Raw genomic sequence first — 27,795 nt, forward strand, 5'->3', positions numbered from 1 at the left:
AAAGCCTGTCTTTGATGAAATGTCGAGTCTCAGCAAGATGCTGCCCAGAAAACGACCCAGAAGCTTTGCTACAGGCAGCCGAATAACTCACCTGCAACCGATAACAACAAGGGGTATCTGATCCTCAAGAACCCATCCACCCTGCTCTCAACTCCGAAGCAAAGGTGAAAGAAAAGCCATGCCTACTCCTGCTCGACAGTTTCGACTTTGACCAATGCACGGCTTTCCAACTCGCGGGCGAACGCGGGGTGCTCCTGCAGCACTGCATAGAACCAGCTCGGACCGAGGCGCAACACGTTGAGCACGGCGTGGAGGCCATCCAGCTCCCGTACGGCCTCGCGGGTCTGCAGAACACTCCTCGTGGCATATTCCAGCCCCTTGCGCAGAAAACAGGTCGAATTGTGACCCCTGGATGTTTTGGTTGACGTAGCCCCCGCCAGTCGGGCATTTGCCCTACCACGGCTTTGGTGTACTCGGCCTTCGAGTCCTCCAGCTTGACTTCGAGCTCGGCGTCTTCGACAACACCACGATCGTTCTCGAGTAGGGCAGGATCGGAATCGGAGGAATTGCCCGGCGGCTGCGGTCGGATATGTCCTCGAGCGTGGTGGAAGACGACGGGTGAGGATCTTGGTCGAGTTTGCTGCTGGTTCTTCGCTCGTGAGGTCGCGAAATGACTTGGAGGGAATGTCGGTGTTGATGCTGAACTGAAGACAGACACTACGGCAGTAGTGGTAAGCGGCTATGGCTGTGCCATCCATTGCGTCCTGAAAGACCTGTGGTGATTGCCATATTGAAGCTGCCGTGTTGCTGCAGTGGTGCACTTTGGGTCTGAGAAGTTGCGCGCTGACGGTTGACTTCAGCGATTGATTGATTCAATTGCTGGTGGGGGGCCTGGCGCCCGTCTCAGGGCTAATGCAGGTACCACTGGGGCCGACGCTATGACGTCGCCACAGCCATCCAATGGAACAAGCATCAGCAAGTTTTCAAATCTAACTTCCAAAGCATGTATCACCAACGTTCACCAAAAATGCAATGACTGGAAAAGGATGATTAGTTAACCACATCCCATCTGATGCTATCCAAAGGAAGGATGACTGTTTGGTTACTCCGGTGTCCTGTCCATGATCGCCTATCCCGTCGCTGGCTGGAAGCTCTGTCCCGCATTCATGTCACAGGAGCCAGCACACCTGGCATAACAGTGTTCTGGCAACGATTACATTGGGGTGGTGTATTAGATGTAAAAGTGTGGTTATAACAGTATACAGTCCCCATGGATGTTGTGCCGAACCATATTCCTGTCCTTCCAACATGTCGGGTTGCTGCCCAACACACCACCTGCCACCCTGACCAAGATCTCCCACCCAACGCCGAGCTGTCCTACCGGTTAAATGGAGAAGATGGAGAAGGTGTTGGGACCACCACCTGTAGAAGCAAAGCGAGTTAGCAACTAGAATGGTCTGAGTGTTAAGACGGCCATGCAGAGACTTACAGCTGTCCATGCCGTAGCCGGGGCAGGGCGTGTTGCACAGGGCCTCGTCGACGAGGTCGTTCTGGTCGGGCATCTTGCCGCAGTGGCACAGGTTGCCCGACAGCGCCATGACGGTGGGGGCGCCACACGCCTCCTTCTTGCAGAAATCCTCGCACAGGCCGAAGCTCATGAACATGTCCGTCTTGCTGACCGATGACACGGCCGTGGCGGAGCAGCCGACAAAGCTGTAGGCCTGGGCAACGGAGAAGGCGCCGACGAGGGCGAGGGCGGCGGAGAATTGCATCTTGATGGCAGAGGTTGAAGCGAGGTGACTGGATGAGACAGGCTTGTTGGTTGGTCGAGGGTCAGGATTGCCGTAGAGAGAGAACGAGAGAACTGGGTGGGTAGAGCGGCGTGTCGAGAGAGAGAGTAAAAGGTGAGAGAGAAGCTTGTCGCGATCACCAGCTCTTATTAGTACAATGGATGCACTTGGCCCAGCTAAGGACGAGACTTGCAGTCTAGCGCCGGGCCAGGGGCCGTTCATCTCATCTTCCCCCCACTCCCAAACTGCCGGTATCGTATAAGCACCTCGTGTTGATAGTGGGACGGTGATAATGGAAAGAGATGACGGCTCAGGAACGGGCGCGGCGCCCCGGCGAGCTGAGATGGAGTCTCGCCAGCAGCCGCCCAATGACATTCGCTCCATTGCTGCTGCCTAGAATAGCTTCGCGAGCGCGAGCAGCTGTCAGCTTCCCGGCCCTCTCCACTCGAGAGGGGACAGCACAGCCCAGCGGCCCAGCGAAGACAGCAGTTGACCGCCTCGCCGGGTCTTTCGGCACGCTAGCCAGCTCGTTTGGCTGGGAAGCGGCAACTCCCTCGATCGGCTCCACCCATGATCTGACCATGATCCCAGATGCTTACAGCTCCGAATGATCTCCGTCTGGTTTCCATGTTTACCACATGGCCGTGGTGATCAGCAATAGGCAGGCCGACATCAACAGGATGCGACAGCATATATCGAGACTCAAGAGCAACCTTTGATGCTTTGCCTGTCCCAACTTTGTCGGCTACTGACTGCTGCAACTTTCACGAGCTGCTGATTGAGCTTGGAGCGCCCGCAGCCCACTAAGGGGGAGATGAGTGCTGCAAAATCCTTCAAAAGAGCCCACTCTGTCACATCTCCTGGGCACTTGCAGCACCATTTCCGCCAATAGCAAGTAATCAAACGTGTGCACTGATTTGTTTCGTCCTGATACCATCATCATCCGTGTGTCGCGAGCTTGGTGACGGGCAGACCGGCCCAACGTCGAGATGTGTCGGGCTCGTAATCTCCGTACTGGCAAACTGCGCCTCCTCCGTCCCGGGATGAGGAATGTATGTCATTGTGCAACCTGTGCATCCCACGAGAAGCACCAGCATAACAAGGCAAGGCATCGTCTCGGGATGCGACGATGAGATCGTGCAGTTTTGGCCGCTGGACCAACGGAAAGACATGCTGTTCTTACAATTGTTGATATTTAGTAACAACGATTCCCGGTCAATTTCCATGGTTAGGGGCTCCTGTGCTTCGATGCATCATGAATGGAGTTGATTGAACGAGCGGCTGTGGCAAAGCTGTATTTATGAACCGAGGGTGCTCTTCGTAGCAATGCGGCAGTGAGGCAGTCTGCAGCTCGTTCCCATTACAAAATAATCATTGCACAGTTGGTGAAGACATTAAACAGATTTATCCCCTTCTAATGCGACCAGTGGCTCTATTGTTGCAGCCTCATCCCATTTGATCATGGGCCAAAGGATGCGATTGCGAACAATGCCGCTTTGACAGCCCGGCTAAGAGGGCGACTCTACAGGCTCCTCTGCCCCACCCCTCGCCCTCCCACATCTCACGGAGAACAATCGCCAATCGCTTGCTTGGCAACTCAGAAAAAGGAAAACAAAAGACTGCAAATCGAGCTACTCGCAGTGAGCTTGGCTAAAGTCATCCCCTCAAGAAAAAGGATGGAGAGAAAGGAAAAGAAAAAAAAAAAAGAAGGAAAATAACTGAAGCAACCCAAGGCCAACTGGGTTGAGAGAGAATGGAAGGAGAAAAAAGAAAAGAGTCAGCTCGTGCCCTGGATCGAACAGGGGTTGCCAGAATATTGATGGTCAATCAGAATCTGGAGTGATAGCCACTACACTACACAAGCTTGTGGTCCTAATTGGATGACAGAACGTCTGTTTATCGAGCCTCATATCAGATTAGCCAAAGCACGCGGGTTCTCGTCGCCCACCAACACTTTGCCATTACGATCGATTTAAGCGAAGGACAAACCAAATTATTCTGTCCGTCGCCCAAATCATTTCTTGCAGCCGGACGATCTCGGTAGGGATTTGACGGGCGCACATTCTGCGGCCTCCATTCAGATAACCAAGACCGCATTCGATATTTACTTCCCGTGGTGCTTTCAACCTTATTGCCGGGCGCACTGTGACGCCTGGTTGGCTTATCAGCATTTCAAGATGCACATTGTTAATCCGGCTCTGTTGCAACCGCGCAATCTGTGCTGCGAAGCCTTGTGATCTTGGCGTTGGTGCGCCTGGGCTGTCGCTGTCGGCCTGCTGCCGCTGCTGGACGGGGAAGTTAGACGCCGAAGGAATCGTCTGCAAACGCATCTTCATGACGCGGTGGACTCAGTAGCCATGCTGCCCCGACCGCCGTCAATGACTAGGTTGGTTAGGATGTGCTGATGTGCCTCAAAGGACAACTGTTCAAACGACCAGTAACCTAATACTTCCATTGGCATCTGGGGTCGAGTGCACTTCTTACCAGTGATATGATTGCCATGATTAGATGTAGAGACTACTGCTGCTATACTCAATGTTTGGGCTCCTCTCCTGAACCCGGTGCCGGGCACCTTGTCGCCAGAGATTTGGTGGTGGGCGTCTCAATCCGCCATCTCGTCATTTTCTGCCTTATCGAGTTCTCGGCTCGGCATCAACATGGCATGCAGCATTTAGCAGGCACAGCTACATCCTGAGACTTACGATCGACTTGAAACAGTCAGTACATAGCCTTGACTCCCTCGCGCCGTGATCTTGGCCATTAGCGAACCCCATACTTTGCCAGACCACTTTTGATCAACATGGGGCATCCTGGGGGCAGATGCCAGTTGTACGTCCATTTCCCCATCGGGCGGATTGCGACTGGGTTCGGCAATCCCATTGGCCAGGCCCGTTCAGGTAAGACAGTTATTCAAGACGGGCGAAATCAACTACAGAGCCTAGATACCCTCTGCAGCATGTCACCAGGACCCTACATTCCCAACGCATTAGTCGTGCATTGCGACTTTGCCCAGCAGAGTCATCTTGCAATGCGTGTTTGACAGATCTGGCGGCCTGGGCGGCAAGCTTGAGCAAAACTCAGGCCCGCCCGCCCAAGTTTGTCGGGACATCTCGTTGCCTGGATATCTAGTGAATATGTGAATATGGATTGCAAAAACGTAGGATATGAGATTGGGTGCGATAGCTGACATGCATCGCTCCCACGAACTGGTCGGCAAAAGATGCTGCTCATTTGTGTACAAGACCTACAAGAACTTCTCAACTTGCTAGATTCGCATTGGAAGAAAACTCAACTTGTTTTACAATGCCCAATGTACGGAACAAGAAGTCCATAAGACCATTGTTACGAATGTTTTCCCTGCCTACATGTAATTGCTCGGGTGCGAATCAAGCAATTGTGCCGGTCGGCAGTCATTGTTCCCAGTCTTCCAGTAATCAGTCGGCGCAATTCCCACAAGGTTCACAGCGTAGAAGCTTTGGTGGGGCACTGCAAGAAACCCCCACGAAACAGCAGCACCCCGCCTCCAGCTCCAAACCATCCCACTGCTCCCGTCTCGACCTTCTGTCAATCAGTGTTACAGCTTGCCTCCAGCGCAATTCATGCTGGGCACTTCCACTTGACAGTCACCACATTCACCACTTGATCTTTGGTCTCCAAACTTCCAACTTTCATCATCTTCTCTCCATTGCCCATCTTTGGAAGCACCACATCCGCCATCACCTCTTGCCGCGCTTCCTCCATTCCATCACGTCCAATCAACCAGTCAACCACCCGCCTTCGTGAACATGTTCTTCAAGCGGGAGCCTGGCGCCGCCGACCAGGATGACGACTGGCTGGTCCTGGGCCGCCGTAACGTTGCTGCAACTGCAGCTCCCACCGCACCTCCCCAGCCGCGCAAGCAGCCCAAGCTACGTGCCAATACCGATGTCAAATCGTCTGCCCCAGTCGCCATGCCTACTCAGAACACCCCCCAGAAGATTTCGTCCAAGGAGCAGCCGAAGCGATGGAGCCGCCTCCAGATCGTCTAGTACTCGATTGGCCACTGGTTCCTCTTCTTGACCAACTTCCTTCTGTTCCTCGGCATCGAGGTCCTCTTCTACGCTCTGGTCGCTCTCCACAAGCCCTACCGCTTTGTTCGAGCCGTCGCCCGCACCGCCGTTGCTCACGTTCGAGTCACTGCCCACAATGTCCTAGCCTGCGGCAATGCTGCAATCGCCCAGACCAAGGCCTTGTTTTCGAAGCTTCGAATTGTCTGCATGGTAAGTGATGCAGCTGTTGTTGGCCATTGTCGCCTGTTTGTGACTTCTGTCTGACTTCGTTATCCAATGCAGTCTCACCTGTCTCGGTTCGGCTCGCTTTGCGCCCAAGTCTCCAACCTGCTTCGAGCGCCCGAGTTCCTCCGAGCAGCTAAATACACCGGCCTAGCCATGGGTCCCACGGTCGCTCTCGTCGCCGCCCTTGCCGTGACCCATGCGCTGGGCAACGTCGTCCTCAACGTCCCACAGCCTCCCGCGTGCGCCGGCTCCTACAAGCAGCTGTCGGTGGATGTTTCGGCCTACTACAACGCCTGGGACATTGGCGAGTCCAACGTTACCACCACTACGACCACGCAATTTGTCTCCTACGAGCAAAAGTCTGTAGCCGCCGTCGTGGCCGCGGGTATGAACACCACTACCGAAGACAGTACCGGGCTGCCTATTCAGGTACCTTTGCACTTGGACCTGGGGCGAGTTCTCGACGGCAACCGGGTCTTCTTCCACGTCAACCTCAGGTGTCATGCCGGACCGCTCACGCTCAGTCGGCGGGACCACTACTATGTGCGAGACGGCCTACGCTGGAAAAATGTGGGCTGGCGACCTCCTGTGCTGGAGCCCCTGAGCCGTGACAGCGCTGCCTGGAACAAGTGGATCCTCCGTCGTTGATCGGAGCTTGCATCGGTTCTTTTGGAGGGCTGTCTGTCACCAGAAACAGTGGGGAGTTGGTGGCCGTATTTGATTTTCTGGAAGCTGTCGCAAAAGGATTCGCGTAGAGTTTGACATTCAAGTGATCACTTATGGTTGGAGATTTGCAGGAACCAAAGGGGCAGATCAAATGGACCACGAAGTCATTGGCATCTGCATGTGCCCAAGTCGTTGAGATAGCTAGGTACGCTCTGTTTTATTTGCAGACACTTGATTGAGAACTGAGAATACGTCCACGCAAAATCATGTGGCGGGGAGGTAGTTGACAGACAGGTCAGAAAGTAGTAGGTAGATATGCCTGTCTCAATTGGACTTGATCTCGCCCATCGTTTATGTGCCTCCATGTGCACCATTTCCGTTCACTATGGCTTGCGATCGTTGAAGCGAACCTGTTTCGTGATTTGAATGTTTTTCCCGTTGAGACTGTCGGCAGATACTTGGGGCATTCTACAGCTGAGGAGGTGACACAGCCTGCTTCCAGGGGGGTAGAGAAGTACAACATGGCCCGTGATTTGGCCGTCATCGTCTCTGATGCACAACATACCCCCTTGTCTCTTCTGGACTCCTGTTCCTACGCATGTTGGGTTGGAATCATTGCAGACTGGCTATTGTGAAACCGTCCCGGTGCCTACCCAAATAACAATTGAAGCTGCTGCTGGTGTTCAAAGACTATGACAGCTCAATATCAATAGAAACGGGGCCGCTGACTCGGGGCCGCTTAGCCGGAGCTTATGGCCATGAATACGACGCCAATGGCGAATGCCAGAGACGCATTCTAGCCAAGCCCAATCTGTTCTGCCTTACGGCCAGTACACTTACCGAATATGTTGCTGATTTGACTGCCGTGCGGGGTCATCGCCCGGTCAGGGTAGGATCAATCTCAGCCGAATCAGGCTGGCGCTTATGAACACTGGGACTCTTCTCTACCAGGCGCCAACCAATGATTAGAAGATGCTCCAGAATTCAGACCCTTTACTGAGCAAAGCTTCCGTTCTATCCTGAATCCGAAGCCCAGTAGCGGATCTTGAATCACGCCACCATCGAATACGCCAACGCGATGGGCGATCACCAGGCCCAGGCGCAGACCCAAGTCCGGCCCCGACGACCCTCGACTCGTCGCGACTTCGAGATTGCCATCATATGTGCCCTCATTCACGAAGCCGATGCCGTTGAAGCCCTCTTCGATCATCATTGGGAAGACGATGGCCCGCCCTACGACAAAGCCCCCGGCGACCCGAACGCTTACTCGACCGGTGTCATCGGACGGCACAATGTGGTGATTGCGTACATGCCGGGCATGGGCAAGGCCAACGCGGCCGCCTTAGCGGCTCATTGCCAAGCGAGTTTCCCCGGCATCCGGCTGGCTCTGGTCGTCGGGATTTGCGGCGTCGTCCCCACGGATCGGGACGGGCAAGAGATTGTGCTGGGGGATGTGATTATCAGCGATGGCATCATCCAGTACGATTTCGGGCGACGCCTCCCTGAGCGCTTTGAGCGCAAAGACACGCTGCTGGACTCGCTGGGTCGGCCGAATACCGAAATTCGCAGCCTCCTGGCGAAGCTCAAGGGGTTTCGAGGCCGGAAGACACTTCAAGCAAAGTCGCTCCGCTACTTGGCCATCATCCAACAAGAGCCGGCCCTTGGTGCACAGTACCCAGGTGTCAACTCGGATCAATTATTCGATGCTACGTACCGCCACGTCGCGGACGGCAAGCTCTGTGACGACTGCGGCTGTGTCGGTCCGCTGAAGCAACGTAGCCGCCTGGGGGATGACAGCCCGCCGCCGCTTGTGCATTTTGGGCTGATTGCGTCGGGAGACACTGTGCTCAAATCGGGTGAGGATCGAGACGCCCTAGCGCAAGAGGAGGAGGTGATTGCCTTTGAGATGGAGAGCGCGGGCGTCTGGGACATATTCCCCTGTGTGGTGATCAAGGGTGCTTGTGACTACGCGGATAGTCACAAGATGAAAGCGTGGCAGCACTATGCGGCGGCGACGGCGGCGGCGTGCATGAAGTCGTTCTTAGACTCTTGGGTGCCTTCAACGGCGCCTCCTCCAGGTGTGTGATGTCGGCTGGCAAGGATCCGCGAAAATCTTGTCGGACATTCGCTGATCCTAGCAGAAGCTCACACTTCCCCCGAAAATACCACCGGACCTTCCTGTAAGTCAATAGCAAACTCCTTGCGCTGAATTGACAAGCCTGAACCAACCTCGATGTGACTACGCCATTACAGCTCGTGTCGTCATGCTCCCTTTTCTGCGAAACTTGAACTTCACTGGCCGGGAAACTATACTGAAAGCTCTCGAAGAAAGCATGTTCGTTTCCCAGACCTGTCGAACACTTGCTATCGTGGGACTTGGTGGAGTAGGCAAGACGCAAGTTGTCCTTCAGTTCGCATACTGGGTTAAAGAGAACCAACCGGACTACTCCGTATTCTGGGTCCCAGCCTACAGCGAGGAGAGCTTCGAGCAGGCCTACATGGAAATTGCGAGGAAGATGGGCATCCTGGTTGATCCTAATAAAAAGGATCATAAATCTGCCATCCACAGCCATCTCAGCTCGGAAGAGGCTGGGAATTGGGTGTTGATTGTGGATAATGCAGATGACGAAGGGGTAGTGCTTCAATCGCCCCGGGGGCTTTGCAATTACCTTCCCAAGAGCGATGCTGGCTTGACGATCGTGACGACTCGATCACCCGACGTCGCGGTGTCTGTGGCGGGAGGGAACAACATTCACCTGGAAGAAATGGGCATGCGGGACGCAACAAATCTGCTTAGGACTTCCCTGAGCCGCAAACATCTTCTGGGCGACCCTCGCATGACGACCGAGCTGTTGCACGAACTGACTTGCCTACCGCTAGCCATAACACAAGCAGCTTCCTATCTTAACCGAAATCGCCACGTGTCTCTGCAGAGGTACCTAAAGCTCATCCGCGGCACCGAGCAAGATATGACCAGTTTACTTAGCAGGGAGTTCGAGGATAGCACACGGTACCGGGGGTCACGGAACTCGGTAGCCACGACGTGGATCGTGTCATTCAACCAGATTCAGAAGACCGACGCCGCAGCCGCGCAATTGTTGTCCTTCATCTGTTGCATTGAGCCGAAAGCCATTCCGCGGTCGCTGCTTCCCACACTTGGCTCTGAGGAATCGATGGAGCATACCATTGGGACTCTTTCTGGATACTCGTTTCTCGTGTCACGCGAGGAGGAAGACGTATATGACATGCATAGGCTAGTCCACTTGGCAACAAGGGTCTGGCTAAAACTGGAGGGGCGTATACACAAGGCCACCACCGAGGCTGTTCAACACGTCTATAGGTTCTTGCCATCTACTTGGCCATCCCAGCCGTCGCTTTTTCAGGAGTGGCAAGAATGTATTCCGCACAGTCTCAGGCTGCTCAATGAAAACGAGGGTCTCGAGATCAAAGAGAAATACATGCTAGCCTTCAAAGTGGGGTCTTGGTTAGGACAAAGCAGACGGGCCAGGCTTGCAGTGCCGTTTCTAGAACCAGCTTCCAATTGGTACGCGGAACAATCCGAAGAAAACCCCAAGGAGCGGCTGATAGCAGATCACTGGCTTGCGAGCATATACATAGACTGCGGGCGGGACCACGAAGCAATCCAGAAACTCGAACCCCTGGTCCAACTAGGGAGGACGATATTCGACGAGAAAGATGGATTTGTCCTACACTGCCAACACGAGCTCGCGCGGGCATATTCAGACACCGATCAAACGGAAAATGCCATCGAGATATTCGAGCACGTGATGAAACTGCGATCTGAATTGGCTTTCGAGACAGACCATGATCGAATGGTGACTGAATTCGGGCTTGGGTGGGCATACCTCAGAGACAAAAGGATACAAGACGCTATTAAAGTCTTGGAGCATCTGGTCAAGGTGCAGAGGACAGTGAACAACGAAAGGGATCACTTCCGATTAACGTCGGAATATTGCCTTGGGGATGCTTACATCGCCAACGGACAGATCAAAGAAGCACTGCAGATAATGGAATCTGTGGTAGAAAGGAAACGGCTACTGTCCGACGACCAAGAGATGGGCCGATTGAGCTGGTCAGAGTATGTGCTTGCAGGGGCATACCTGAAGGATAAGCAGAACCAAAAGGCCATTGACCTGCTGGAATGTACTGTCAGGCTGAAGACTCGGCGCAACGGGAGGGATTCCTTGATACTCTGGTTGGAACGCAGACTTGCTGTGGCCTACCTTGCGAATGGCCAGCGTCAGATGGCTGTTGACATGCGTGAAAGGGCATCTACGAGACCAGGTCGTCTTGATAGTAACAGTTCAAACCTGGGTAAGTGGTCGCGTCCACTGGAGCTCACATGCAAGGAATTGGAGGAGGAATAAGATTTCCGAACCGGAATGTTTCGCAATGTCTTCCTTGGGAATCTCAACATATATGTGTTTTATATACCAGACTCGAATTGAAGTAGGGTAGGCAAAATTATTATTACGAAGTACATGTACAATGAAGAGGAATTAATTTTGTGTTCCCTGTTATTGATATTCTAGAAGACAACGAAGGCTGGTCACAAAATGCCATCCCACCGAAACACTTTCGGGAAGGCATGCCAGAGGACAGAAGACGCTCAATGAAGAAGAAAAGTGATAGTGATCGGATCGCGGCACTTGTGTTTGGGTTTCCTTCCCATCTACCAGGAAGACTTGTCTCCCCAAGGCCCACTGCTATGCGAATGGGAGCTCGAGACGTCCACCGATGTCTCCACGGTGATGACGCCCTCGTGGACCGTGTCGGGGTCCGACAGTTTCCCGCTCGCCGAGCAGGCCGACAGGCGATTTTGATTCCGCGTCAGCTCGATCTCGTCGTCGTCGTCCATGCGGGTCCACTGGTCCTGGCCGCCGCGCTCGGCGGCGTTGAGGCTGGTGGACTTGGTGGTGCCGCGGGCGTCCGAGGCGTTGTGCTTGGCGTAGTACTGGCTGCTGCCGGCGGCGGCGGGCTTGGTCTTGCGGAACAGGGGGGCCAGGGTGGGCAGGCAGGCGGTGATGATGGCGACGGAGGGCTCGATGCAGGACCAGCCCATGCCGGGGCCGAACCACCAGGACACGTCGGCGGCCTCGGCGAGCTTGGCGAGGTAGTAGATGCGGATCATGCTGGAGACGCAGCTGAAGGCGCCCAGCAGCATGATGCCCATGATGGACAGCTTCTTGCGCCAGTCCATGTGCAGCTTGGCGATGGTGGGGATGGGCAGGACCAGGATGACGATGTCGTTGGCCATGTTGAGGACGCCAAAGGCCAGGTAGAACTTCATGACCTCGATGCAGGTGCCCTCGGTCTCGCCGAGGTACTGCATCCAGTAGTGCGACAGGGGCCGGCAGGCGACCGACATGACAATGTACATGACGAGGGGGTAGGCGGCCGTCAGGGCGATGGCGAAGCGCGTCTGCCAGACGTAGAGCATGTTGCTGGTCGTGTTGGTGTCGAAGAGGCGGTGGTAGAGCAGCAGGATGCTGACCCGCGTCACCGTCACGGCCGTCGCGTAGATCCAGGGCTCGGCGTAGACCATCTTCAGGAGCACGATGAAGCTTTCCTTGTCCGTCGCCCAGATGTGCTGGCCCGAGCCGAACTTGGCGGCGTACAGCGTCATGAACAGCGTGGCGCCGGCGGTGAACTGTTTCGATGCGACATCATGATATGTTAGACACTGCCCTTCGATTCTTCTCCTTTTTTCCCACAAGATGATGCCGACTTACGATGGCTCCGACAATGGTGTGGTCGTCCAAGGCCAGTTTGGCGCCTCGGGTCATGCGGACGTAGACTCGGAGCATGACGGAGATGACGGCCAAGACGAAGAAGACGCAGGCGACGATGTTGTAGATGATGCTGTTGTCATCCTTGAGATTGATGCCGGGCGGAGGCGGGCCAAACACGGCCTCGATAACCGGGTCCATCTGGAATTCGGCCATGGTGAGGTTCGTCTGCTGTTGTGTTGTCGTCGTCGTCGTCGTGGTCATCCTATCCCAGGTGTTGCCTACGGTTGTTCACGATCAACTGCCCGGGAGGAGAAAGTAAAACTTGATAGGCACGATAAAGATGGGCTGGCCGCTGGATACTTGAAGAACGTTTTTTACACTCCGACTAATCTACAGGTGCTAGATTTTGGTTACCGGTGGCAAGGTCCTGGGAATTGGCATGCAGCCCCTGGCCAATCAGTCGTCGTGCCGCATGTTAGGTAGATGGGTGGCACCACCACGCCCATGGGCTCGCCAACGACGGCCGGCCTTGGGTATGTACAACAAAATCTCTCGGCACGACATGCATGCATGACACCTTGCTGCTTGCTGTTGGCTGCGAGCAAGCCGATGAACCTCGATTGCCTTGCTACACTTCCCGGCTCTGGCTCTAGAAAGCAATGGCAGGGGATGTCGTCCTTTTCCGGGCGTTGCCAACCAAGGCGTGTATTATCATCATCAGCATTGGGTTGGCTCGTTTCGGCGCGGTCATTGCTGGCGTCCCTTTGGACTTCCTTGCTACACGAACAAAGAGTGGCCTGATGGGTGGGACGGATGGGAAAACAGGGGCCACAGTGGACCGCAGTAAGGGACTTTTGATGCCAGCAGAGTACGTAATTATCAAAAGTCCTCTGTCCCTTGGTAAGGGCAGAGTCAAGACGCAAGGCGAGTAAGTACAGTAAGCGCGCTACCCGCCCCAATCCAGTAACCCCATCCGAGCGAGGGACAGGAAAGCCCTCCCCGGTACTTTAGTGCGGCGCGGGGGGTGGATGTCTTCAGGTCTGACAGGCCTAACGGTCCGACTGCGCGGTGGATCCGGAGGGGCGGAGGGGCGCGCGGACGGGCCTTGCCAGGGACCGCGGGTGGGACCGGGTTGCTGAACCGAAGGGGCCGGCCAATCCAATGTCCTGGTCTTGGTCCTGGCCCTGAGAAACCCCGTTCCTGGGTGAAGCCGGGTAACAGGTAGCTACCTCGAATGGCCTGTGATGAATGGCGCCTTCCTCATCTCGCCCGAGTCCCCAGGGCCGTCCCGCGACGTTGAAACTTTAAGATCTGACTGTTTTAGCTGCCGCTACTTAGCTGAACAAAGAAAACCCAATTGCGAGTCGGGCTGAAAATGACCGTGCGCGAAACTGGTACAATGAATGTCCCCTGAAAGACCGGAGGCGCGCTGCAGCAAAAGGAGCACGTTTCGCGTCCAAATGCGGTCGTTCAAGAGCTCCGAGAAACATGACAGTTGCCTATTTCGTACGAGCTAAGGTATCCACTGGCTCATGTAATATTGTTCGCACATTTCCCCTGCAGCAAAAGTACAGGACTGCTGCTGCCCCCGGTCGACAGCGGCACAGCAGCCAACGGGCGCCCCAACGGCGTCGAGTCTGGGTAATAGTGCGAGTGGGCCTGGGAACCAATAGAACGGTACCGCCCCAGCTCGCACGTTGGTTATGCAGGTCCGAATTGCGACGACAGATTTTATCACAATCTTCAACCATGTCCTCGGCATCATACGACAGGATGCGACTCAGGAGGTGACTTTCTCGTCTTTTTATAATCCAGGCCACGTGCGTGTCATGCAATGTTTCTGAGCTCGCCAGACCACACACCAGACCGCTCCTGTCCTCCCTCACACACTCTCTTTTTGCCCAACGAAAAACACCTCACTCGCTGCACTGCAAACTCCAGTCTTTCTTTTATCTACGTATCTCAGCGAGAGACAAGATGGCGTCGCCCGACGTGTACTCCCACACCGACCTGCTCAACACGGAGCACATGGGCCCCAAGGGCTGGATCCGACAGGTCCTGTGCTTCGAGCTGCCCGAGGACTACGACATGTAAGTTGGCCCCCTTTAACAAGTATTGACGCGAGCAACAACTAACACCACTCAGTGAGAATGTCACAGCCCTCCTCAAAAAGGCCTACGTGGCTTTGAAGGCGCGCTGCCCGCCGGCGGGCTACAAGATGGTGCCCGTCATGGACGGCAGCAGCAAGGCCGGCCGCTTCGAGTGGCGGCGCTTCCCCGAGGGCGAGATCGAGGACTTCAAGGTCAACGACCTGCGCGGGGACGGCGACTTCGCCCTCAGCTTCGCCGAGTTCAAGGCGCAGGAGTACCCGCAGTCGCTCCTGACGCCCGAGAAGGTGGCGCCGCGCGGGCTCTGGGTGGACGAGAACGACATGGCGCTCTGGTTCCACACGACGTACCTGCAGGCCAACTTCATCAAGGGCGGCCTGCTGCTGTGCATGGGCATCTTCCACTCGGCCGCCGACGCCACCACCACCTACATCCTCACCCGCGTCCTGGCCGAGGAGGTGGCCAAGGCCCAGGGCCTGCCCGTCGCCGACCCCGTCGACGTGCCCGCCCTGCTCAAGGAGCGCGAGAGGCTGCACAAGACGGAGCGGGCGCACCTGCCCGCCGACTGCGTCACCGTCCCCGGCAAGGGCGGCATCGTCGAGACCCACCCGGAGTACATTGTGCTGCCCTTCGTCCCCGAGGGCCCCCCGCCCAAGCTGCTGGCCCCGATCCACCAGGCCCACGTCTTCCACTTCTCGCCCCGGGCGCTCGAGCAGCTCAAGCAGGACAGCCAGCCCACCCCGGAGCACCTCCAGTCCCTCAAGGACGACGAGGACCTGCCGGCCTTTGTGTCGACCAACGACGCCCTCATCGCGCTCGTCTGGAAGGTGGTGATGGAGGTGCAGCACCCGGACCTGGACGCCGCCCTGCAGGACGACCCGGAGCGCCCCTCGCACGTCATCATCGCCCTCGACGAGCGGCGGCGCGCCAAGATCCACAAGCACACGCTCGGCAACCTGCTGGCCTGGGCGCCCGTCTTCCACGACCTGCGCCGCGTCGTGCGCGACTCCTCCCTCGCCGACCTGGCCGTGCTGTGCCGGCGGTCCGTGGCCGAGCGCTCCGACGACCCGGACGTGGTGCACAAGCTCGAGTCGATGCTCGAGGGCGTCGAGGACCTCAACCGCCTGGCGCCCCAGACCTTCCTCGACGTGCCCGGCCGCAACATGATCACGTCCAACTGGCGCGACAACGGCTACTACGGCCTGCAGTGGGGGCCCGCCCTCGGCGGTTCTCTCAAAGCCCTGCGCGCGCCCTCGGTCGGCGTCTGCCACGGCTTCCACATCGTGCTGCCCGACCGCCCGGAGAAGCCCGGCATCGAGATGATTGTCGGCGTCGAGAACTCGGCCATCGACCGGCTGATGAAGCACCCGGTGTGGACAAAGTACGCCGAGGCGCCCAAGCGCATCTAGGCTAGGCGTGTCTCTCTACTCTTTTCCACATGTACATATATACCATCTCTACCATGTCATGGTGGAGCAAAAAGCAATTAGTGATTTAATGTTTACATTTTGATACCTCCATTCTGAAGATTGGCCTTGCGCGTGAAGTGAAACCCGATTCAAATTGAGTGGAATCAAATAGCTTGTCAATTGTCGCTTCCATGTGTGACCTGAGATAGCCCCACGTCAGCACCCAATCGTCGGGTCATGTCATGCAGCCAGCCAGCCAAGAATGGCAGCCAAGGAAATGCCACGGCGATGGTGGTGGTCTCGTCAATCGTGTCACATGGTGCGATGGTCATATTCCCATAAAATGTCGACAAGGTCCTCACGTCACATCGTTCTTGTTTCCCTTGCACCGTCATTCTGACCGTTGAAGTCGATCTCCATGGATGCAAGCAGGGGGCGCCGTCTTGCCAAGCGAGTCGACCCTGGAACCAGCGAAATGAAGTCGGTTTGGATATTGCCCTGGGCGCAGGGAAAATCAGGTAAATTCAATTGACACTCGAGTCAGGATCCGGGGATCATCCTCTCAATGGGCGAACCTGGTCCTCAGGCTGAGTCTAGCCCATTCGCTCGGCAAGATATTCTCTTGGAAGTGGAATGATTCCTCTGTCGCTTTGGTTAGGTGTGGTCCCAGAGATGCTGTTGGTTGTCCTGAAATTGACAAAATTTTCCCGACGGTTCGGGTCGCTCAGAAAACGACAGGGGCCAGGGCTGATCTTTGCCTATTCCGAGAATATGGAATACAGTGGGACGGTGTTTGCTTGTGCCTTTTTGGCATGCGCACAGATCACGGTGCATGCATGCTATCCAATTCATGGTCGTGCCGGGTTATGAACATTTCGGGTTCGTCCTGGACCTGGCTCAGGCTCTGGCACCGCCGGTCGACCGGAACTGTCCCGACGTCAATAACGGGTGGGTTTGGATGGACCGGGGCGAGGGATTGACACAACTGGCGGCCTATCAGCGTAGTAGTCCATGGTGCTTGGCTCTTTCTATCGTCGACTTCGACTTCGACTGTAGTGATTGGCGATGAAAGGTGATGAAGTTACGTGTTGAACCCATCTTCCATCACCTTTGGCACACACATCTGTTTCCTGTGTCACGCGAAGCATTGCTCTTGGGCCAGTCTAATTCTGTGTCCACCTCGACTACAACGTCACCCACATCCCTGCATTCGAGCGCCAAGTCGTCACATCACGTACCGCATTGGCATGCATGCAAAAGTCCTCCAGAGCGGGTCGCACCCACGGCGTACTTTTCACATGCCTGTGTTGCACTCGGCACAGGCCAGAATGTCCACCATACCGGCCACCAGGAACCTGTCGTGTCACTCAGCCCATTGAGGTTCGACAGTCGCTGCTTTCTCTCTGCTAATTCAAAACCTCCGTTAAGTCTAGTCACGACGGAAAAGACACCGCGCAGAAGAGATATGCTTTGCCATGAACGATTTTGAAGCCATTATTGAGCTGACGGTATCTGGTGAACCAAGGTTGAAAGTCAGGAGTTCCGACTTGTCATGGTGGTTGATAGCTGATACGTCACACCTTGCTTATCGCCTTCGCGTCTCCAACCATGCCAACGCCCCCTGAGGGCTGCGGCACTTCACGCTAGATGGCATTTTGCTTTTCCCCCTTTTTCGTGTCTTGCCGGACGATGCCACCAGTCAGCTAAGAAGCGGATGCATCGCCGATCCTCAGTAAACAAGAGCTCATATCGAATGGCACTATATGTTGAGCAGCGCGATGATGCCGGCAGAATGGCCAGCACTCTGCTCCTCCCTTTTGCAATTGGTCTGTGAGGCGGATAAGGACAGGATAGACTTTGAGCTACGCCAGGCTCCAAACCCAAAATGTATTCCAAGGGTACCGATGCGAGTATCCTGGATGCTTTCAAAGTAAAAAGTATGATAGCTGTCTTTAACGAGATGAGATGACCCGGGAAACGTCAACCAGCAGACCCCCAATCTCGTTCTCGCGGGCGGAATCGGGCTAATATCCACACGTCCAAGTTTCTTGGGGCTGTGGTACTAAAGCAAAGCCCATCCGGGGTGACAGATTTTGTGCACGACCCATTCTCTCGTGACATTGACAGCTTTGTGCCTGTTGTGCATCTGTATCCTGGTCTGCCCTACCGGTTTTCCGGATGACAGCCGTTCGGAATCCGAGCCAAACCCAAGAATCCTCCGGCCAGGGCATGCACGGACCTGGCGGACTACGCGCCTGCGAGACTAAGCCACATTTTACTACACGCGAACGCGAGAGCGAGCCTACTCAGCCACAACCACAGAACCCGAGCAACGGCATCGCGTGTTGGGGATGGCAAAGCTGATATTCGGCGCCGAACGCCTCGGCGAAGGATCTGCGGGACCACGAGATCCCGAGAAAGCCACCGGGGAGCATCGGCAATGGCCAAAGCGGCAGTGCCGACGACCGAAGCATGCATAGAGGCAGCATCACCAATCGGGTCTCTGACCAAAGACTGTATTTTGTTGGGTGGGGATGAAAAGAAAGTTCCGTTATATTCGTCGATTGCATATCCCGTTGGGCTACTGTTGCACATGGCTGTACAGAAACTTTCTCTGGGCCGTTCGTGACTTTAAGTTGAAGGTGCCATCGGAACGGGTTAATGTGACAGACAAAACCAAACCATCCGAGAAGAAAATTACAATATTACACCGCTCTGATTCGTGGCTTCCGTCTCAGCAATCCATTGTAAAGCTTGCTGTCATATCAAGTGGGAGAGAAAAGTCTATTAGTTGAGGGTTGCCCACACTCAGCTCTCGAGTCACGTAAAAGATTGATACTAGTTCTTGTTTCTCCGGGGGGTACCGAACGCCATGATGAGTGTATTATATCCAACAAGTCGAACTTCATGTCCCTGTAACAGCAGTCCTCTCCAGAAAAGCTGACGCAAAAGGGGTTCCATGCCCCCAAGGGGGCGATCATCTTCCATTCGATGCCTCGGACTTCTGGGCATCGTCGTCCATCTGTCTTCTCTGTCGGTCCACCTCCTTCTTGCGTTCCTTCCACTGCTTCCGGATTTCCTTGAACTCTGTCAGCACCTATTAGCCGTGGACTTGCCCTGTTAAGGAGCGAATGGAGAGGGTATTTACCTTCTGGTTTGCGCTTCTCGCCATGGCCCTGCATGGTGACATGGGCGTTGAGGTGGTTCAGGGTGCCGTAGCCTTTCTCGCAGCCGTCCCAGCCGCACTGGTAGATACGCTCAATCTCCTCGGGCCGTCGTCGGCGACGCTTGGCCTCATTCCCAGCAAAGCCGGGCACGAACGAGGAGGGGTAGGCATTTTGCCGAGGTGGCGGGGGGTTGTAAGGTGGGAGCTCGTTATAGAGAGCTGAACTCGCTGTATTAGCATGGTAATCCAGGGAGCCTGACTGGGGCGGCACCACCGCAGACTGACCTGTAAGGTATTCGGCAGGCGGCGGCGGTCTGGGGTACCGCATCGCAGGTCTTGCTGGGTAGTCATACACACGATCATGCATGTATCCTAACCCTGGCGCTCCCGTGAACGACGGCGGCGGCGGAGGGGGTTGCGGTCGGTAGTACGGCGGGTACGGTGGAGCCAGCGAGTGCACATGACCTGGGGGGGCATCGTTGGCATTTTCTTCCGGACGATTCCCCCCTTTGTCCGAGTTGTTTTGGACGTCTTGTTGTTGGGGACGTGGGTTTTGTTGGTGATGCTGCGGTAGCAGATGATGATGCGCATGTTGGTGCTGGTGCTGCTGGTGCTGCTGGTGCTGTTCATGCTGTTCATGCTGGTGCTGGTGGTGCTGATGCTGCTGATGCTGCTGAAGCTGTTGATGTTGCTGATGTTGCTGCTGTTGATGCTGCTGCTGCTGCTGCTGCTGCTGGTGTTGGTGTTGGTGTTGAGGATTATTGCTTCCTCCTTGTACGGGTAGCCCTGCGGACGACGAACTTCTCAGGCTTCGTCGCGACTGCATTCTACTCTGCTTAGCATTCTACTCTGCTTAATATTGTTAGCTGGCTGCGTCTTCATGCGTGGTCGGGGAATTACAACAAACCCCATAGGGATAAGGCTGACATACCTGCAAATGAGTAGAACTCCAGTTAGGGCAAAAAGAATGAGGTAAAAAATCATCTTTGTTCAGACTCTCGTGGGAAAAATAAGGTTAACGTGATTGTTATATATTCGCGGATGAAAATGACTCACCAGGTCCCATGGGAAGAGCCAGAACCTACCACAAGCGTGAGGAAGGAAATAAATATTCACATGACGAATTTCGAAATTAAAAAACTCTCTCTACAGTTAAATGGCATGTACTTCTAGATTTCCCACATACATGTATAGCTTTATTAGACTTAAAAGATTAAGGCTTATCTAACCTAAAACAAGCTTTTAAGTTCAAGGGTCTATGGAATTGAAAAAAAGGGGCGAGTATCTATACATCAGTGAAGCGTCTTCCTTGTTGTTCATCTGCCAACCCCAATCCCCTTTTTCCAGCCAAGCCCGTATACGCATTCTCGACAGCAAATCACTACCACTCTTGTCTCTCCAATTTCACATTGTCAGTAATGATAGTATTGGAGTTACCGCATCCAACAATACCAAATACGAGGGTGAGCCACGAGTTCGCCCTCAATCCGGAATCGGCTGCAATCCTAGTGACTCAGCCTGCTCCTTGTAGCACCACAGATCTACTTCGCTTGGGACATACCACCCAGAACGCAACAACTTCCGCACGATGGCGTCGTGACCCCGATGCTTGGCGACATCCAAGTACTGCATCACGTCCTGACCCAGGTGTGGTGACCTGTCCTTATCGACGAGCCCAAAGAGGAGCTCGAACGTCTGCGGGTTCCCGTACTTGACCGCCGCCTTCCACGCCTCCCCCGCCGGGAACCCCGTGTCCAGCAGATATGTAACCGCCTCCGCGCGCCCGTGTCTGGCCGCGCACCACACGGCGCCCTCGAGACGCTTGAGCGACGAGGAGGAAGAATCCGTTGGCGAAGTGCCGCTCTCGGGCGCCGCGCCGAGCTCCATCAGGCGACGCAGCAGGGGCACGTTGCCCCGCTCGGCGGCCTTGCACAAGAGTCCAGGGAGGCAGTTGTCGGACCAGAAGCGGGGGTTGTCGTCGTAGTAGGGCACGAGTCCGCGGTGCAAGAAGTGGCGGGCGCGGTCGTACAGCAGATCGAAGATGTCGACGTCGGCGGCGTACTCGAGGCACCCGTAGAAGACGGCCGTCAGCTTCTCGCCGTAGGGGTCGTGGACGCCCGGGTCCAGCTCCAGCGCCAGCTTGACGGTGGAGGCGTGGTTGCCCTCGACGGCGCCCTTGAGCACCATGTTCTTGGCCAGCCAGACGTTCCAGCGGTCCGGGTCTCGGAGCTTGTGGTCGAGGAAGAGGCGGAGCACTTCGTCGTGGCCGGTGTAAGCGGCGGCAACAAGAGGCTCGTCGAAGAGGGCCCTGAAAAACGATTTTTGTCAACAAACATTGCGAGAAGATGGAGCAATGACCAGGACTGCTTACCGCGGGTGCTCCGTGGCGCCTCTGGAAATCAATGACAGAGGGCCAGAGATGTCTGAAAGTAGATGCTGGGCAAGTCCCACGTCATTCGTATAGGCCGCAATCGCCAAGAGGGTTTGCAGAAGTTGCTTGTCGTCTGATTCGATGGGTTGGCCAAAGCGATCCCTGATTGAACACGGATAAAAGGGCGTCGATATTCTCGCCACGGCGCAAACCTCACTAATACAGCGTCTCAAAGCATCGTCATCTTTGTCTTGTCGATAAGCGACCACTCGCTCGCCAGCTTGCCGCAGCATGAGGAGGGGTCGCAGCCACCCCTCGGGTGGGTCGGGCCCGGATGCCTTGTAGGCTATGTACTGCGGCCATAAATACAAAGTATCCTCGTGGTCGATGATCCTGGACGCATAGATGGCGCCGACCATGGCCGCGGCCCACGCCCGGCTGACCTTGCGTAGGCGCAGGGCGGCTTTGGAGGAGCCGAGAGCATGAACCACGGCGACGAGGATTCCGTCAAATATCTCCTGGGGCAAGGATGAAAAAGGCATGATTGGAATCAAATTCGGGTTGGACTACTTTGCTGATGCTAACATGTCATGTCATCATGTTGGGGGACTAACTACCTAACTGGTCTCCCGGCGAGAAAGGCGGAAGCGGTGCTGGTCAAGAATGCGGGGGGCTGGGGAAGCGGCACAGAAACTGGGTACTTGACGTATCAACATACGATGGCCAGGTCTGGGGTCACTGCTTTTCTGCAGGTCCAATTCGGATTTCCTCGACAGAGACCGAACCAGATGTCACTAGCAGCCCAGTTCCACCGGACTCATAACACTTCTCCGAGTCCGTCGCCTGAATGATTGTGCCAGCTATCTGGGCCCGTATGGTTGACCCAACCTATCGACTCTCAGCGTTAGTGTTTACTCTTTTCGAAACAACATCAACTTCTCGAATAAGCCGTTACTTCATCCTATTTGAGACACGGGGATAACTGGGAATAAATATATAAACGAAGAAAGTCACTTACCACAGAGCAAGAAACGTCATACTCGACATCGACTTCCCAGGAGAACTCTGTAGATGCAAGTACAGTCCTCTGGTCATCACGGGCCTTGACGATAGATACGCGCGTGCCCGAGTTGGTGAGGAGCAGACCATACCATCTATTCAGTCCCCGGGTCCTAAATATCACCCCTGCTGGTCCTCCAATCTTCACCTTGAGATTTGAGATGGTGACGGTGTAGTCTGTCCATTCACGAGTGCCGATGGCAAGGAGACCCTCGCCAGAGTTGTTGACAATGTTAAACGACGGCGGGTTCCAGGTAGGCAGCAAGTCTGCATTGCCCACCCAGGCTCGCTTCCAGTACTCGAGTGACTTTGCTGAATTACCATTGGGTAGACGAAGAGTAAACTTGGGAATGCCCTCCCATCTCAGATAGTCTAGCCCGACAGTGACGTTGACTGTTCTTTTAGTACACGATACCTCGACTCCAATGGCATGTATGGGCTGATACGACTCGGTGTCAGGGACGGTCCATTCCAGGTCATGTTGAATTGTGGGGCGAAGCTCCACGAATGGGCCGCGAATGTTGGATATCTGGCCATTACCGTCGTAGGTCTGGACGATTAGCTGGCATCGAACTCCCAATAATGTGGTATGTTCGACTCGGACTCTTGCTCTTACGACCTGTCCAGGGTAGACCAGTGGCGAAGCCGCAAGCGGATAGATCTGACCTGTTGTTGGGAGGTCGGCTGGGTGGTGAGTATCGGTGAGCACTTTCACTGGACCAGACCTCGGACCGTGTTGGAACAGCTGGATGGCCAGAACCGGAAATCCCCACGGATCCATGGTTTGCTCGACCCGAGTGGTGATGTTCGGGTGGCATCGGAATCCTTGAACACTGCCGGGAAATGTGAAGTGGAACTGTGCACCATTTTTCGGCGGCTGGAGTGGTTTTTGCCCGCGAAGTTGACGTCCCAAGTTGGCTGTATCCAGCGCGAGACGGGAAGCGTTGTTTATGGCGTAACCCCCATCTGCTGTAGAAATGAAAGCGCGGTCCGACACAGGCCCTCGCCAATCCGGCCCTCCTCTGAAGCCCTTCAATCCCGACATGATGGCCACTAGACACCCTACATTCCCACCGTTCGAGTCGGTATCCCACCCGCTTGTGGAGATGATGTGCATGGCCTGGTGGAAGTTGCCTCGGGCATAAAGAACCGCCATGATCATGATGCCGTGGTTGGGGATGACGTGACACTCGCCCTCAAACTTGTGGTATCCGTAGGCATTGTCAATCCGCTGTCGGGTCTTATGCCAGTCACCGTTCTCCTCAACCCACTGGCGCACGTCGCCGACTAATCGGACAATGAGACAGTCCGAAGGAATGAAGGTTAGGCCGGTGTCGAGGAGATGGTCAACGTCGTCGGAGACGAAGGCCTCGGCTTCCATGGCGGCCCAGAGCTTGGCGGCATGAACCGCCTCACCATCATGGCTGACGCGGGCAGCATTTTCGGCAAGCCTGGCCGCCTGGGATGGGTTGCCGGGGGACAGCATGGCCCATCCGTCAATGAAGATCTGACCCCCGACCTGCTCCGCGACGGTCTTGCCGTTGGTTCCGATGGCACCACTGAGGGGCGCGGCGATGCCGGACTTGAGGTTCAAGTAGGCCGTGTGCTCGGTGGAGATGCCCTTACCACCCCACCAGAAAACGGACTGCTCCTCGACCACGTTGTTCAGCCAGGTCGTGCCGATCTGCTCCGAGCTGGGGCCGTCGCCGTCGGGGCCGCCGGGGTGCTCCTCGATCGCGCGGATGAAGGTGAACGGCCCGGCGATGTCGTCGTCCGTGACGACCAGGGGCTGTCCGAGCCTGTCGTGGACGTAGTAGTGGATCGGACCGAGCTGGTTGAGGATGTGGCGGTGACTCCAGCCCTCAAACGGGCGCCCGAGGTAGACTCCGATGAGTTTCCCCAAAACGCCGGCGTAGATGCGTTCTAGGTGGTCTGCTGGGTCCAGAGACGGACCTGCTGGGGTCTGTTGCTCGGATGTAGCCATTGTTGCAAGATGTTGGCTATTATCCTAGGTTGCTCCCAGTGGGATTGACGATGACATATTATTCCGTCAAACAGGTCCTCGGTGGAAGAATCAAGATCAACCAGCCCCGCCATGGCCAGATGCATGGTATTATGCATGTCGCGCAAGAAATGCGGGGTTGGCTCAACTCTGTTTGCTCTTGCCTCTACCCCATGGCCTTGATGGTCGGCCGTGTTGAAGCAGTCGGGACAGAAGACCGTCCTGTCATCATAACCGCACCTGGGACACGCATACATGCGCTCACCCCTCCGCGGTTGTTTGTGACACTTGGTCGTCGTAGCATCGTTCGTGCCTTGCTTGTGCAGTCTCTGGCTGTGTCCCAATCCGGGTTTTGATCACGCTTATTTCCTAATCGGGAGTTTTTATCACCACTCTTTCCTATTGGGGCGCTTGGCGCTTGACGGGCCATCCCGAAACCATGGATTAGACTTGCAGAGACTAAAGTCAAAGTTGCGTCTTGAAGATAATCGAGCTTTTTCTGGCGGAGAGGATGCAGCCTGGTCATCATCTGCTATCAATACGTACAGCCTTGCGTGTAGAGTTGTGGAAGCTTAACCACCCACTGAGAAGGCTGTTTTGCCAGACGCAGCTGGTTGACCGAGTTGCTGAGCACCATGTCCCCCTTTCATTCCCTGAGCTTCGCCAGCAGCCGCCGAACCAATTCATCGTGGCGGGCGTCTACCCCCATCACAGCAGTGAAGCTTGACATGCAGCGTTGGTTACTCATGAAGGGAGCCAACTATCTGTATATACAACTCTGTCTTGGCCCATGTGGTGCCTTAGTAACCAGGCGCATGTTGGGCACGCTGCCGAAGTGAAGTGGCTGCTGCAACTTGAAAAGAGGTGGGGCATTTGGGCATGTAGCCCGTTTTTAGTGGGTGATTTGGAGGTTTAGTGGGCTTGATTACACTGCGCAACAGACCACCACAATTGTCTCTGACTTCCAGAGGCACCAAGTTTCATGATACCAACTATGGAATGACACTTTCAACTTTGTCTGTGTAGAACCGCTTCAGGCATTGAATCGATAAACTGGGATGGAATGACATGGACGTGCATTCAAGTTACCATCCAGTCATCCCCATTTTCAGGAGGCATCGGCTCTTCTGGTAGCTTCTAGGCACCCCCAAAGCCGTTGCAACCCTGTTTGCAAAGCTTGCCGTTCAACGGCAAACCCGATGCGGAACCACCCCAGCTCTTCCGTCGAAAAGCCGCTTCCCGGGGAAATCCCCACGCCATGCTGCATACACCGCTTGGCCAACGCCGCCTCGCGATCTCGGTACACCGAGAGTTCGGATGGTGACAGTGCCCCGATGGAGAGACTCGTTGCAGCGCCGCCGTCGCCCGCTAGGGAGTAACTACCGCGGAGGTAGCGCCGAAGATCGACCCAGATGAAAACACCAGCGTTTCTGTATTGATCCAACCATAAAACAATTCCCATAATCAGCTCGCCATTTGACACGTAGTTCACAAAGTAGTGTGGACCGCGAAGAGAAAAGCGACGTTTTGAACAATGGGCAAGACACTTACACATTTGAATAGTACGGAATCTCGTGCTCCTCTAGAGACGAGGTCAATATGGCGCAATGCTCTGCAAGAACTGCGCGATTCTTCGCAAAGAAGCCGGTCAGAAACGTTTCGTCGAGCAGCATATCTGCCCACATCTCCTGGGTGATGTAGGGAACCCATCCGAACACGCTTGATGTTATAATTTGGAATCAGTCCGGCGTCATGATCAGGAAAGCATATCACTTCAACATAGTCTGGCGGCGACAGGAAGAGAGTGAGAGAAGGGAAAAGCGTACCAGACACTGGTCACCGCTTTCACTAGCCCCGGATTCCGGGAGTGAAGGACACCCAGTCGGAGCCCGGTTGCACAGAAGTCCTTGCCCATGCCGTAGGCAACATGGACGAGATGAGGATCGATGCAGCCCCCCAAGTCCACAGCCAGGATCGACGTGAAGGGGGCGATCTCGGAACCGCGGGGACCATCGTAGCCCGACTTGGCAAAGACCTCGTCGCAGACCAGATGAAGGTTGTTACGACCGCAGAAACTCGCGATTTCTCGGAGCGTCTCTGCGGGCTGCCTTGACCTGGTAAGATTGCGAGCATCAAAAAGGATGGTTTTGTTCAATGGGATAAGGAAAAGCAGATTTACTGACGTAGCATCTTCCCAGTGGATTGTGTGGACTAAAGTTCCATGTTAATCAAAGTTTAAACAGCAAGGGGGGTGCACCGCATCAAAGGGGGCAAAGATGAATAGGATCTTGCCATACTTGGATAACATGACCGCCCGGACTTTGATGCCGTCGTAGGCCGCTTGCCGTAACGCCCGCTCGAACGCCTTTTTGTTCATGGCGGGTTCAAAGATGTCGTCGAGACTGCGGTACCCGTCGAGCGACCGGAAAGAGGCGGGCACGAGCACGCCGCGGGCCCTCTCGCCGGCGGCGGGCCGGAAGCCCGTGTAGAAGGGCTGGGGGACGAGGATGCCCTCGCCTTCGTTGCAGACCGACCAGACCAGGGCGTCGAGGACGGCGACGGCGCCCGGGAGGACGACGAGCTCCGTTGGCAACACGGGCTGCCGCGCCCGGAAGTGGTGCGAGTTGAAGAAGGCTGTCAGGGCTTGCTTGAGGCGCGGTGAGCCCCGGGGGCCCGCGGCTCCATAGCCGAGATGCTCGGCTGGGTTGATGGTCAACTGGACGTGCGCGCACGTGTTTTGTCAGAAGGTAAAAACCGAAAACATCCTGGGGTTGTCCTTACGCGATTGTTGATGTAGGTGGCGACTTCCTGTTGCAAGAGCGGGTTCTCAGCTACGCCAAGGAATACACTTGGGCGGGTCAATATCTACATGTTGGTTCAAAACTATCTAGGGAACTGTGGGAGAAGCGGCTTACAGTCCGTTGGGGTTGTCCAAACTCCAGAGGTTTCCTAGCATCTTCTCAAGTGAATCCCAGGGAAGGTCTTGGAGTGTGTTGGAAGCAGCCCGTTTCGATAGCCCATATCTTGCAATGGCACCTCCGAGATCCTGTTTTGGAATGGAGAGGGCCATATTTTGCAGCAGGGGGGCGTTTGAGCAGCTTGTGTTGGATAGCGAGGGGGGTGAAGGAGAAGCAACAAAGAGTGTCGGGGTACCATGGTTTTAAGAAGTATGTACTTGCATGCGGCCAAGTCGCATA

The 27,795-nt window shown here is 55.4% G+C and overlaps 12 protein-coding genes across 12 annotated transcripts; 5 read left to right on the forward strand and 7 right to left on the reverse strand.

Annotated features, from left to right (window-relative positions):
• Positions 1 to 182: 182 nt before the first annotated feature.
• On the reverse strand, positions 183 to 758 carry PG985_009778 (uncharacterized protein; the record flags this gene model as incomplete). The annotated part of the gene is given in 3 exon segments (XM_066829546.1): positions 183 to 377; positions 458 to 594; positions 614 to 758. The coding sequence occupies 3 exon segments, from the start codon at positions 756 to 758 to the stop codon at positions 183 to 185; spliced, it is 477 nt and encodes a 158-aa protein (XP_066681936.1).
• A 626-nt stretch (positions 759 to 1,384) lies between these two features.
• PG985_009779 (WSC domain protein) lies at positions 1,385 to 1,772 on the reverse strand (the record flags this gene model as incomplete). Its single annotated transcript, XM_066829547.1, has 2 exons — positions 1,385 to 1,422; positions 1,490 to 1,772. The coding sequence occupies 2 exons, from the start codon at positions 1,770 to 1,772 to the stop codon at positions 1,385 to 1,387; spliced, it is 321 nt and encodes a 106-aa protein (XP_066681937.1).
• A 320-nt stretch (positions 1,773 to 2,092) lies between these two features.
• PG985_009780 (uncharacterized protein) lies at positions 2,093 to 2,401 on the forward strand (the record flags this gene model as incomplete). Its single annotated transcript, XM_066829548.1, has 1 exon — positions 2,093 to 2,401. The coding sequence occupies one exon, from the start codon at positions 2,093 to 2,095 to the stop codon at positions 2,399 to 2,401; it is 309 nt and encodes a 102-aa protein (XP_066681938.1).
• A 3,174-nt stretch (positions 2,402 to 5,575) lies between these two features.
• On the forward strand, positions 5,576 to 5,818 carry PG985_009781 (uncharacterized protein; the record flags this gene model as incomplete). The annotated part of the gene is made up of 1 exon (XM_066829549.1): positions 5,576 to 5,818. The coding sequence occupies one exon, from the start codon at positions 5,576 to 5,578 to the stop codon at positions 5,816 to 5,818; it is 243 nt and encodes an 80-aa protein (XP_066681939.1).
• A 297-nt stretch (positions 5,819 to 6,115) lies between these two features.
• PG985_009782 (uncharacterized protein) lies at positions 6,116 to 6,712 on the forward strand (the record flags this gene model as incomplete). The annotated part of the gene is made up of 1 exon (XM_066829550.1): positions 6,116 to 6,712. The coding sequence occupies one exon, from the start codon at positions 6,116 to 6,118 to the stop codon at positions 6,710 to 6,712; it is 597 nt and encodes a 198-aa protein (XP_066681940.1).
• Positions 6,713 to 7,808: 1,096 nt separating this feature from the next.
• On the forward strand, positions 7,809 to 11,118 carry PG985_009783 (uncharacterized protein; the record flags this gene model as incomplete). The annotated part of the gene is made up of 3 exons (XM_066829551.1): positions 7,809 to 8,808; positions 8,872 to 8,910; positions 8,984 to 11,118. The coding sequence occupies 3 exons, from the start codon at positions 7,809 to 7,811 to the stop codon at positions 11,116 to 11,118; spliced, it is 3,174 nt and encodes a 1,057-aa protein (XP_066681941.1).
• Positions 11,119 to 11,423: 305 nt separating this feature from the next.
• PG985_009784 (uncharacterized protein) lies at positions 11,424 to 12,696 on the reverse strand (the record flags this gene model as incomplete). Its single annotated transcript, XM_066829552.1, has 2 exons — positions 11,424 to 12,401; positions 12,484 to 12,696. The coding sequence occupies 2 exons, from the start codon at positions 12,694 to 12,696 to the stop codon at positions 11,424 to 11,426; spliced, it is 1,191 nt and encodes a 396-aa protein (XP_066681942.1).
• A 1,764-nt stretch (positions 12,697 to 14,460) lies between these two features.
• PG985_009785 (uncharacterized protein) lies at positions 14,461 to 16,000 on the forward strand (the record flags this gene model as incomplete). The annotated part of the gene is made up of 2 exons (XM_066829553.1): positions 14,461 to 14,573; positions 14,629 to 16,000. The coding sequence occupies 2 exons, from the start codon at positions 14,461 to 14,463 to the stop codon at positions 15,998 to 16,000; spliced, it is 1,485 nt and encodes a 494-aa protein (XP_066681943.1).
• Positions 16,001 to 18,977: 2,977 nt separating this feature from the next.
• On the reverse strand, positions 18,978 to 19,494 carry PG985_009786 (uncharacterized protein; the record flags this gene model as incomplete). The annotated part of the gene is made up of 3 exons (XM_066829554.1): positions 18,978 to 19,087; positions 19,149 to 19,385; positions 19,452 to 19,494. The coding sequence occupies 3 exons, from the start codon at positions 19,492 to 19,494 to the stop codon at positions 18,978 to 18,980; spliced, it is 390 nt and encodes a 129-aa protein (XP_066681944.1).
• Positions 19,495 to 19,538: 44 nt separating this feature from the next.
• PG985_009787 (uncharacterized protein) lies at positions 19,539 to 20,232 on the reverse strand (the record flags this gene model as incomplete). Its single annotated transcript, XM_066829555.1, has 2 exons — positions 19,539 to 19,966; positions 20,223 to 20,232. The coding sequence occupies 2 exons, from the start codon at positions 20,230 to 20,232 to the stop codon at positions 19,539 to 19,541; spliced, it is 438 nt and encodes a 145-aa protein (XP_066681945.1).
• A 416-nt stretch (positions 20,233 to 20,648) lies between these two features.
• Positions 20,649 to 24,580, reverse strand: PG985_009788 (ADP-ribosylglycohydrolase; the record flags this gene model as incomplete). Its single annotated transcript, XM_066829556.1, has 3 exons — positions 20,649 to 21,474; positions 21,538 to 22,103; positions 22,619 to 24,580. The coding sequence occupies 3 exons, from the start codon at positions 24,578 to 24,580 to the stop codon at positions 20,649 to 20,651; spliced, it is 3,354 nt and encodes a 1,117-aa protein (XP_066681946.1).
• Positions 24,581 to 25,706: 1,126 nt separating this feature from the next.
• Positions 25,707 to 27,668, reverse strand: PG985_009789 (uncharacterized protein; the record flags this gene model as incomplete). Its single annotated transcript, XM_066829557.1, has 6 exons — positions 25,707 to 26,028; positions 26,150 to 26,317; positions 26,425 to 26,712; positions 26,896 to 27,314; positions 27,380 to 27,446; positions 27,514 to 27,668. 6 exons carry the CDS (start codon positions 27,666 to 27,668, stop codon positions 25,707 to 25,709), a joined length of 1,419 nt encoding a protein of 472 aa, XP_066681947.1.
• Positions 27,669 to 27,795: the final 127 nt, after the last annotated feature.

The sequence above is a fragment of the Apiospora marii genome (assembly GCF_038362585.1).
Source record: "Apiospora marii strain CBS 49790 chromosome Unknown utg000006l_segment0_segment0, whole genome shotgun sequence".
In the NCBI taxonomy this organism is placed as follows: domain Eukaryota; kingdom Fungi; phylum Ascomycota; class Sordariomycetes; order Amphisphaeriales; family Apiosporaceae; genus Apiospora; species Apiospora marii.